Source organism: Montipora capricornis, chromosome 1, assembly GCF_036669925.1.
Source record: "Montipora capricornis isolate CH-2021 chromosome 1, ASM3666992v2, whole genome shotgun sequence".
Classification (NCBI taxonomy): domain Eukaryota; kingdom Metazoa; phylum Cnidaria; class Anthozoa; order Scleractinia; family Acroporidae; genus Montipora; species Montipora capricornis.
The window spans coordinates 28,914,671-28,924,670 of NC_090883.1; the positions used below are offsets into that span (position 1 = coordinate 28,914,671).

The 10,000-nt window shown below is 40.1% G+C and overlaps 2 protein-coding genes across 2 annotated transcripts in view; both read left to right on the forward strand.

Annotated features, from left to right (window-relative positions):
• LOC138037597 (uncharacterized) overlaps positions 1-10,000 on the forward strand; it is a 138,469-nt gene that overhangs the window by 81,564 nt on the left and 46,905 nt on the right. The gene's annotated exons all lie outside the window — the stretch shown is intronic.
• The window catches only part of LOC138037639 (serine/threonine-protein phosphatase 6 regulatory ankyrin repeat subunit B-like), an 18,488-nt gene that overhangs the window by 564 nt on the left and 7,924 nt on the right, over positions 1-10,000 (forward strand). The window contains exons 2-6 of the mRNA XM_068883543.1: positions 3,202-4,899; positions 6,602-6,649; positions 7,348-7,446; positions 7,767-7,865; positions 8,376-8,474. Of these exons, the coding sequence (XP_068739644.1) occupies positions 3,346-4,899; positions 6,602-6,649; positions 7,348-7,446; positions 7,767-7,865; positions 8,376-8,474 (1,899 nt within the window). The 5' untranslated portion in view covers positions 3,202-3,345. The remainder of the gene's footprint in view (positions 1-3,201; positions 4,900-6,601; positions 6,650-7,347; positions 7,447-7,766; positions 7,866-8,375; positions 8,475-10,000) is intronic.

Consider the following 10,000-nt stretch of genomic DNA (forward strand, 5'->3'; position numbering starts at 1 on the left):
CTCCCTGCCAAAGCAAACATGTTTTACCGTTTATACGTCAGAATTTCGCTTCTCATCTGCCGGACAAGGTGCGCGAAGTTATCAAAACTAGCAGTCATGTGGACCCACAACCGTGATGCTTGGGTCTATTCACGATTTTACATCACAAACTGCAATGTAACAGAAGTGCAAAGCAGTTTGTGACATAAAATCAAGAATCCCCACCAGACAACCGGACCCAGTCCTCTTGTCCGTTTCGCAGGCTACAACTGTCAGAAATATCGTTTTTAAATACATTGCACGTATGTATAAAGTTAAAGGATCTGAAATAACATTTATTGCACAAAATAAAAGAATTTTTCATTCCTGGCGAGGAAAGAAACCATAGGGGCTTATTACTATGAGCTCCCTTCCTAACTTACGACTATAAATGAAATACAAGAGAGACGAAATCAGATTGAATTATAAATTAAGATAAAAAGGGAGATTCATATAAAGAACGAAAAGCATTTGAGTTTAGGTGCATTTTAATCAACAGAAAACCCTTAAGTTAGTAAAAATAAACTTTTGAAAGTTCGAGAGCTGAGATGAGTACATTAGAACAGTCCAACCGTAACACAGTACATTAGCTGTCCATTGCACCCTAGAACTGGAACATTCTGTGACCAAGGACGCCAAATAAGAAGATCAGAATCGTTTTTTCATAAATTACAACAAATTCGAGCTAAAATGTAAAGTAAAAGGTCCGTCAATGCTCGGCCTTACAAATGTAGAAATCAATAGAAAAATTACAAGAAACTACTCAGTAAAATTGTCTACACACTTAGCTCTACGACTGTGTCCGTCGTAGGCAAACAGTTCACAAGTCTACGCTTCTTCTTATCAAATGGGCCCTTTGCAGCTGGCGATCACATGGTGGAAAGGCCAACATCTGAAACAAAGAAAATTAAAATTAAGTTGCTTTGTTTTAGATGTTCCTGCGTGCAATTTCCTCTCCAGTATGGCATTTTTTAACCACGTGATCGCAGCTGCAAAGGCCTTATTGTATTGCTGTACACGGGTTAGCAACTTGTCAGCTTGAATGAGTCAAAACAACTGAAGAACTCAATAACTAAGGTGGCTTGCGCAAAAGAGACTGAAAGAGGCACTCATGCTAAATTTGCGGGTTTTTTTCGGTAAAAATCTAATTCAATGGTTTACCTCACACATACAACATTCCTGAGTAGGTTCAGTGCACTTAAATTGCTATTGGCAACAAAAGTAAAGCGTTATTTTTTGGTCTTCATTGATGTAAAGACGTGTTTTAGTGTTTGACTAAAATAGCGTGACTTTTCCCCTTTGAAATTTAAATACAGCGCACGCAAAACGTAGGTAGTAGCCAAAACAGGGGGCCGGGGTCAGGGTCTGGGCGTCTTTTTTTCCCAATTTTATTTTTTTGTTTCATTTTTTCCTGTCCTTCATGTATGGTGGAAATAAGTCAAAAAAATTAAGGAACCCACGAAAGGTATGAGAGCTCTTGAGGGACATCTTAGTTTTTTTTCTAGATCGGACTTTGTGTTTTTGTGTCTTAAAGTCAATAGGGACCTTAAGCAAGGACGACGACGACGGCTACGAGAACACCACAAAACAATAGGTTTAATTAGCAAAAACAATAGTACTGTTCTGCACGCCCTGCACGTGCGTTGTACATTTTGATACATTTCCGGCTTTGCCGTTCTCGTCTTGACAACGACGTGAAATGATCAAATTTCAGGTCATGTGGAGAACGCGAGAACTGACCTGACGACGAATTTTCAATTTTCTCTCTCAATATCCAAACCGTTGTCGCCAATTTTATTCTTGGAATTTGGACTCACACTTTCCATGCCGAGTGACTTGGAGTAATCGCAAAATTATGACAATAACGGGAAATATTTTCAGAAGACCCTCTCGTAGCCGTCGTCGTCCTTGCTTAAGGTCCCTAATGTTGGTTTTTGCGAGCATCTGACTTTTTCTTTCCTAAAACCGGAGTTTGTTTTTCGAAATTAAGAGAATTTCCTAAATTGCTGAAATTGGAGTTTATGGAATATACACCAACTGCCAGAGACAGTGAAGACTCGCTGAGCTCCACACTTAACAAATAACAACAGAATCACAGTCCCACGATGGTCATCACGCAGTCACACAACGTCCTCATTTGCTTGTTTGTTCGCGTTGTTGTCAATGTTGTTGTCCGACTTTACTACAAACGGTTTGTAGTAAAGTCAGAATCGCGCAGGAACTTGCTGGCCAATTCTATTGCGACGTCAAGGGATCAAATCCAATTTTACGATAAAAAACACAACATTGAGTACAATTTTACGAAAATTAGCAAATGAGAAATATGCGTGACGACCATCGTGAACTGTATTGCCGAGGTTTTTACGAACTTAACATTAAATGTGGTTTTAAAATATGGAGCTCAGCGAGTCTTCAGTGTCTCTAGGAGTTAGCATGCATTCCCACAAAAACTCCAATTTCAGTCGAAATTCTCTTTATTTCGAAAACCAAACTGAGATGTCCCTTCAGGGGCACCCAACGATAATCTTCGGCGAAATATGTGTTCGGGAGTCAAACTGTTCTAAGAATTTCGTTTAAACGTTGCCAGACGGCTACAGATTTCTTTACGAAAACATCACCTAAAAGATTCGCAACCTGGGAAAATTAGTCCCTTACGTTTTCGGAAGGCCAATTTTTGCAATTTTTGGCATTTAAAAAGATCACCTGGTAGTTTCGGATGAGCAAATGGTTTGATTAGAAGTTCCTAGAAGATAACGTTCCTCAACGTTCAAGCTAGCAATTTCTGAACTGAAGATACATGTACCATTCCCTAAAAATTTCGGACACTTCAATTTTTAGCTAAGATATCCGAAGAGATCAAATTTTTCTAGGTGATAAAACCATCTCTGTAGACAGTCTTTATACATTACAAGGAGCCTAGACATGTCTCTGAAAGGCTTTTGGCTTAATTTGCTCGTTGGGTGCCCTTGTCCCTTTCGTGGCTTCCGTATGTTCCTGAAAGAAAGAGTTTTCTAACTGAAATAGAGATGGTCAACTGAGATGCATGAATCTCCCATAAAGGAAGAAGAGGGGGGCTTTTTTCATAAAGTCTTATCCAAAGGAAAGGCTTCCATTGGCCTCGTTATCCCGTGGGGTAATGCAGTCGTTACGAAGTGAATTGATATTTGACACGTTTTGTTGCAGCTCAGTCTCAGGACATCTACAAAAAGGGCTTTCTTACGTACGGACAGCCATTCAGGGTTTAATCTACTACAGGCAGCTGTCTTACAAGGAGACTATGACATTGTTTACAGAGCAAGTACCTATCTAGAGAACTTTGTGGAAGAGATGAAATCTGAAACAATAAGTAATAAGGCGTCCATTTTCTGCGGCAAATCAGCAGTTGATATTCTATCAGCCCTTGATTGCAGAAAACCAGGTCATGCTGATATTGAAAAACTGTACCAAAGATTCGTTGAGATTGACGAAACACTAAGCGAGCTGCACTCATGCGCAATGAGCGGCGATGTAGAAAAGGTGATTGAGCTCGTTTTGAATGATGGTGTTGATATTAATGTCGCTGCAAAGAGCAATATCACACCATTGCTGTTGGCGAGTCCGATGTCCTCTGGTGTATTAATCAAGACCCTGATTGATCTTGGGGCAGACGTAAATGCTCGAACATCCCCAGGTAAAGAGGGACCTTTGCTTTTTGCAGCTTCTAGCAATAATTACATGGTGGCTAGACTGCTTTTGGAGCATGGAGCTGATGGGAATGTTAAGGATCAGTGGGGGAAAACGCCTCTTCAAAAAGCAGTCACGCGGAAGAACGTGCCTCTCGTCGAGCTATTTCTTGAAAACAAGGCGGATGTGAATATTCAAGACTGGTTGGGAGTAACACCTCTACATAAGGCAGTCATGCTGAATGATGTACCTCTTGTCAGGCTATTGCTTGAAAACAAGGCGGATGCGAATATTGAAGACGAGGTGGGAGAAACACCTCTTTGTGTAGCAGTCACGCAGAAGAACGTACCTCTTGTCAAGCTATTGCTTGAAAACAAGGCGGATGTGAATATTGAAGACTGCGTAGGACAAACACCGCTTCACAAAGCAGTCATGCTGAAGGATGTACCTCTCGTCAAGCTATTGCTTGAAAACAAGGCGGATGCGAATATTCAAGACGGGGTGGGAGAAACACCTCTTTGTGTAGCAGTCACGCAGAAGAACGTACCTGTTGTCGAGCTATTGCTTGAAAACAAGGCGGATGTGAATATTCAAGACAAGGTGCGAGGAACACCTCTTCATATAGCGGTCACGCAGAAGGACGAACCACTCGAACCACTGGTGAAGCTATTGCTTGAGAAAAAAGCGGACGCGAATATTCAAGACCAGTTCGGAAATACGGCTCTTCATCTATGCGCTCGTTTCGGATTTTCTTACTATTCACAAGTGTTGATTGAATCAGGATGCAATGTCAACGTGAGGAACAACGAAGGAAAAACCGCTTCTGATATTAAGTGGAGTACACTCCGATTAGCTGGCTATTCACAAGATTTCGAAAGCTCAACACGTCATTGGAATCCTTTTCGTGAATGGTTGGATTTCACTGAAATAGAATCTGAATCAGCGCATGTGACAGGAGCAGACGTTCTATCACGGCTCCAAGTTGCTAGACTACCTTATGGCAGCGAGGAAAGCTTAGAACAGTGGAGTACACTCCCGGACCTATTAGCTGGCTATTCACAAGATTTCGAAAGCTCAACACGTCATTGGAATCCTTTTCGTGAATGGTTGGACTTCACTGAAGTAGAATCTGAATCAGCGCATGTGACAGAAGCAGAAGTTCTATTGCGGCCCCAAGTTGCTAGACTACCTTATGGCAGCGAGGAAAGCTTAAAACAGGTTGTGCACTTGAAGTAGTAGTAGTAGTAGTAGTAGTAGTAGTAGTAGTAGTAGTAGTAGTAGTAGTAGTAGTATCATCATCATCATCATCATTTAACTTATTGATGATAAAATTAAAATTAAGTCATAACAAGGTCAAAGTCCTCACATAACCCCGAGCGGGAAGGCCTATGTCTGGCTTATTTTTACTTTCGCGAGGACTCCACGAACCCAGAAAAACATTATCTGTGGTTACACTAGCCCTTTTACCCATGGGTTAATAGCGTTTGCTCATGGGCATGGACGTTTTTGTGTGTAACCGCTTTCCCTAGACCGAAACTGCTCTAGGGGTATTTCCATGGATACAACAAAACCACGAAGCACGAGGTAACATGGCAGGGATTCGTGCGTCACTGTGAGTATTTCTTTCTTTATTTTCATGAGTTTGCTCTTCAGACTGTCAGTTACGAAGTTGACTAAGTTATCTTTCTGTTTCTCTGTTTATAATTTGTAATGTCAGTGAACTCATATCTAAGTATATTTACCCTGAGGGGAGAATTCTACTGTGTAACCGCATTCCCAAGGGTAACATGAAACCTGAACGGAACCAAACCCAATCCATCCCCAAATCCAGGGTGTGTGTAACCACCGCTATTGATGAAATAATGTACTTATTGTTCATTTTGTTCAACGTGTTTGTCCTTAACAAGTAGATTAAGTGTTGGTTCTAACGAGAATCAACGAGGCACACGCTGTGTTTTTTTGTTTGATGTTGACCAAAAATTACCAACCATTCAATATTCATTTCTGTTGCACATGGGATTTGGCATCATTCAAGTTGTTTGATGCATGGGTTCAAGTTTTAATTTCCAGTTAGTGGTTTGTAGTCTGCAGATGCAAGCTGAGCGATGTTGAGCGATTCTGAGTCGGAAGTGCTTTTGACTCAAAGCACTTTGGAGGTAGTATTGTGGAAACTGATACAGCCGAAATAAACTGAAAGAAAAGCCCTGGTGTTCCCTAAGACATAACTATGGGATCCCAATTATATGCATTTGTTGGTCTGTTTATTGATTGATTGATGACATACCATTCACTTCTCTTTGATGATAACTGGCATACATGTAACTCTTAGTCAAATAATGATAATGACAAAGCTAAGGAAGACCTGAATGAGTTGCACAAGAGATCCTTCATTGGTGAAAATAGAAAACTGAAAGTAGTGGACCAGGAGAAGCAACCATGTATCGACCTAATTGAAGTTTCAGTCTTTTCTTGGGGAAAAATGAAAGTACAGGAGAATGTGAATGAGCTTATTGGAACGTTTTGGCAATATAACTTGCAAATGACTTCACAATTGACATTTTGAGGGGTTGGGGGGGGAGGGGGTGGGCGGTGTTTTTGTTCCAAAGTGCTCCTTCACTTCTGATTAGGAGAATGGATTGTAATAAGTGTTTTCATAAGTGTTGGTGTCAGGTTCTACCAGTAATAAGGACAGGCCACATATGTAATAGGCATTATTTCTTAAATGAATCAAAATAACTTAGAATAAGTAAATGAGACTTAATTTGCTTAGCCAGGAGATCAAGTTGACCTTATCTCCGCCACTTCTGTAAAGTTACATTTAACCCTGACAAGATCACAGAAAAGCATATAATTAATACTAGTTTGAAGTCATGGATGACAATCCTTGTGTCAGGATATTTATATTTTCGTTTGTCATCAGGTCAAGAAACAGGACACAAGTTGGGCTATGAGAATGGAAAAGGCCAAAGTAAGTTTACAATGAAAAAATTCTGTTTTTAGCAACATTGGTCTGTAAACAAGGTGAATTTTTACAAGGAGTATAATCACCTTATAGTCGCATTACCTTTGACAGGGTTCAAATCCCCAGCCCCAAACTGAAACTTAAGAATACTAGTGTGTGGAGGAAACCAGTCCCTTCATTGCAGACTCCCACAGCAGCGTCAAAGTAACATTTTTATTGTTAATTTAATTTAATCCTGCTAAAAGGGAGACCGTGGACGCATTGATTGATTGATTGATTGATTGATTGATTGACACATTTATTCTCTTGTTCTTAACTCTGTTGTTTATTAAGTAGTCCAAGCAGTTTTTTTTCCGATCTTTATCAAGATAGTGCTTCTATTCTTTTCATTCGCACTGTCTGAAGGCTTGAAATTCTAAACTGGCACCTGTCGACTTTTACCACATAGTCATGTTGAAAAATTTATGTACCTTGCAAGAATAAGCGTTCTACAAAACAGTGGTGCAGGCCAGTTACGTAGTACTTAACCGCAAGACTTTGAAACTTGAAACTTTGAAACTGTTTGCTTCAGTGTTTTTTTTTGTTCCCCACATTTGTGGGCTATCTCATTTACGGACTCCAAATGGAGGTTCCACGGGCGTCCACTGTATGGAGACATTGGAGAGACGACTCTGTTAATTTTCTACATTTTTTTTTTTCACTAGGTATCTCGAAGTGTTCTTCACAGGGCGTCAATCAATGGACGATATGAGGAGGTCAACACGCACCTGAAGAATGGTGCAAATGTTGATGAAAGAGATCAGGTTCTTCAAGAGATTTGTACTAGTATCTTATTTTCTGTTAAATTTCTTCATAATCTAGCCCAAGGTTGCTTATCCTTTTTTGCGTGAGGTAGAACGTACATACATGTATTCATTAAAAGACGGTCAGAAAGGGCGACACTTGGCAGTATTAAAACTTGCAATCCATGGCCCTTATCTTCCTTTAAGTTTCACACCAGTTTGCTAGTGAGATCACAAAGTGAATTTGGGTGAAGTACAAATTGCTTTCTCTTAGCAATGTTGCTTAGCATCACTCTCAGCCAGAATTTATCTCTTGGTTTTACGTTGTTTTCTTTCCACAGTTTTTGTTAACACCTCTGCACCTGGCCTGTTGGTATGGACATGAATCTGTTGTCAAGCTCTTGCTAGATCATAATGCAGATGTCAATGCTGTAGACAGGGTAAGAAGGAAGAGAAGAGTTGACTCCCTCTTGATCTTCCTATTGTTGTTACTACTGTTGAGTGTTCACTAAGTGCCACAATGACACGTACGAACGTTATTTTAAGTATAAAAATTGCTGTCGTATTAATGATCATTAGCAGCAGTAAACTTACAGTTGTGAGCATATTTAGTGAGTCTTCAGTTGATCTTCAGTGAACTCTTAGACCATTTCCGTTAACTTTGGATGAGGCTTACCATGATTGGAAGGATATACAGAATATACAGATAGGAGGGTCTTATCCGATGAGGCCGTAGGGTTTTCTGTGTTCTTAGCTCTTTCAAAAATTCACAGGTTTGGTGATGTGATGTTATCGTTTATGTTAGAATTATTGGAGGAAATGAATATTTATACTATCGAGTGAACCCTGCCACTGCGGTTCTAAAATAATGCAAATGCATGAAGTAATTATTAAAAAGAGATGATAAAACCATTCAAGTGACCGGGATAACTTCTCTTTCTCTTCTTTAGTTTCAGTTCACTCCTCTGCAGAAAGCTCAACGCTGCAATCAGCAGTCGATTATTCAGCTGCTCCTGGACCATAACGCAAAACCAAGTCTTCAGCAACCGGTAAGTTATTTATATGAATTTGTCCGTCTTTCGAGACGTACTCTAGGCAGTAAGGCAATAAGGTGAATTTTGCGCGGAATTAATTTACTGTCTTGATCTTTGTTGTTATGCTTTTTTTTTTTTTAGGAGGGGGTGGGGGTGGTGTGGTGTAGGACAAGCATTTCCAAGTGACCCTCAATAAATTTAGTGCACTAAATTCCATAAATGCGCCTTGTATTCCACTGGAGCATTTTTATCGTCAGGCTTTATTGTCAGTGTAGGGCGTATTAGATGTAAGAGACGTTTCCTATCTATATTCACGACTCGTACACATGAATGAGCTCGAGCTGAGAGCCTGAGAGTTTTAATGCTGTCTAAATAACGTACAAAACGAAGGCGCACCAACCTCTGGGGGAAAGAGAGGTGGTTACAAGATAAAAGAACCTAAAAGTGCACCTACATGTGTAATCTTTTGGCAACAATATTAATTTGCCGCCAAAAGCAAACATGTTTTACCGTTCATACGTCCGAATTTCGCTTCTCATCTGCCGGACAAGATGCGCGAAGTTATCAAAACCAGCAGTAATTTGGACCCACGACCGTGACGTGAGAGGCATGGGTCTATTCACGATTTTACGTCACAAATTGCAGGAATGCAAAGCAGTTTCTGAAGTAAAATCAAGAATAGACCCATTCCTCTCACATCACGGTCGTAAGTCTCAATTGCTGCTAGTTCTGCCAAGTTTACGCGGCTTGTACGGCACAGAAAAAAGCGAAATTCTGGGTAACAATGCTGACAGTTTCATTTTCATTCATTTCATTTATTTATTTGCCAGAAAAAAAAAGAAAGAAAGAAAATAAATTTTGACTTCACTACCCAATCAGACACACAACACAACTGACTCAATCACAACCCAAGTGTCTAGATACTTGGACATGTAGGACAGCAAGCGCCACAAGCTTCACAAACTCCGTTCCTACATAACAATATGTTAGCATACTTGATGGTACTGATCTACTTAAATCTTTTTAAAGGAAAGGTACACTGGGCACCTGCCCGATACGAAAACCCAAAACCCTGCGGGAACGAGGAATGTATTCTCCAAACCCAGTGGAAGTGCCACTACACTATGGAGGCTAAGGGGAAAAGTTAACAAAAAAGTTGGCAAAGAAAGCTGTACCTAGACTGATTCAAAGCCCTAACGGTTCACTACTCGTAACGACGAAATACTCATAATCCCCACCAGACAACCAGACCCAGTCCTGTGGTCCGTGCCAGCAAAATATCTATTTCTGCCAATTTCGCAGGCTACAACTGTCAGAAATATCGTTTTTAAATACATTGCACGTATGTATAAAGTTAAAGGATCTGCAGTAACATTTCTTACACAAAATAAGAGATTTTTTTTCCTGGCGAGGAAAGAAACCTTAGGGGCTTATTACTATGAGCTCCCTTCCTAACTTACGACTATAAATGAAATACAAGAGAGACGAAATCAGATTGAATTATAAATTAAGATAAAAAGGGAGATTCATATAAAGAACGA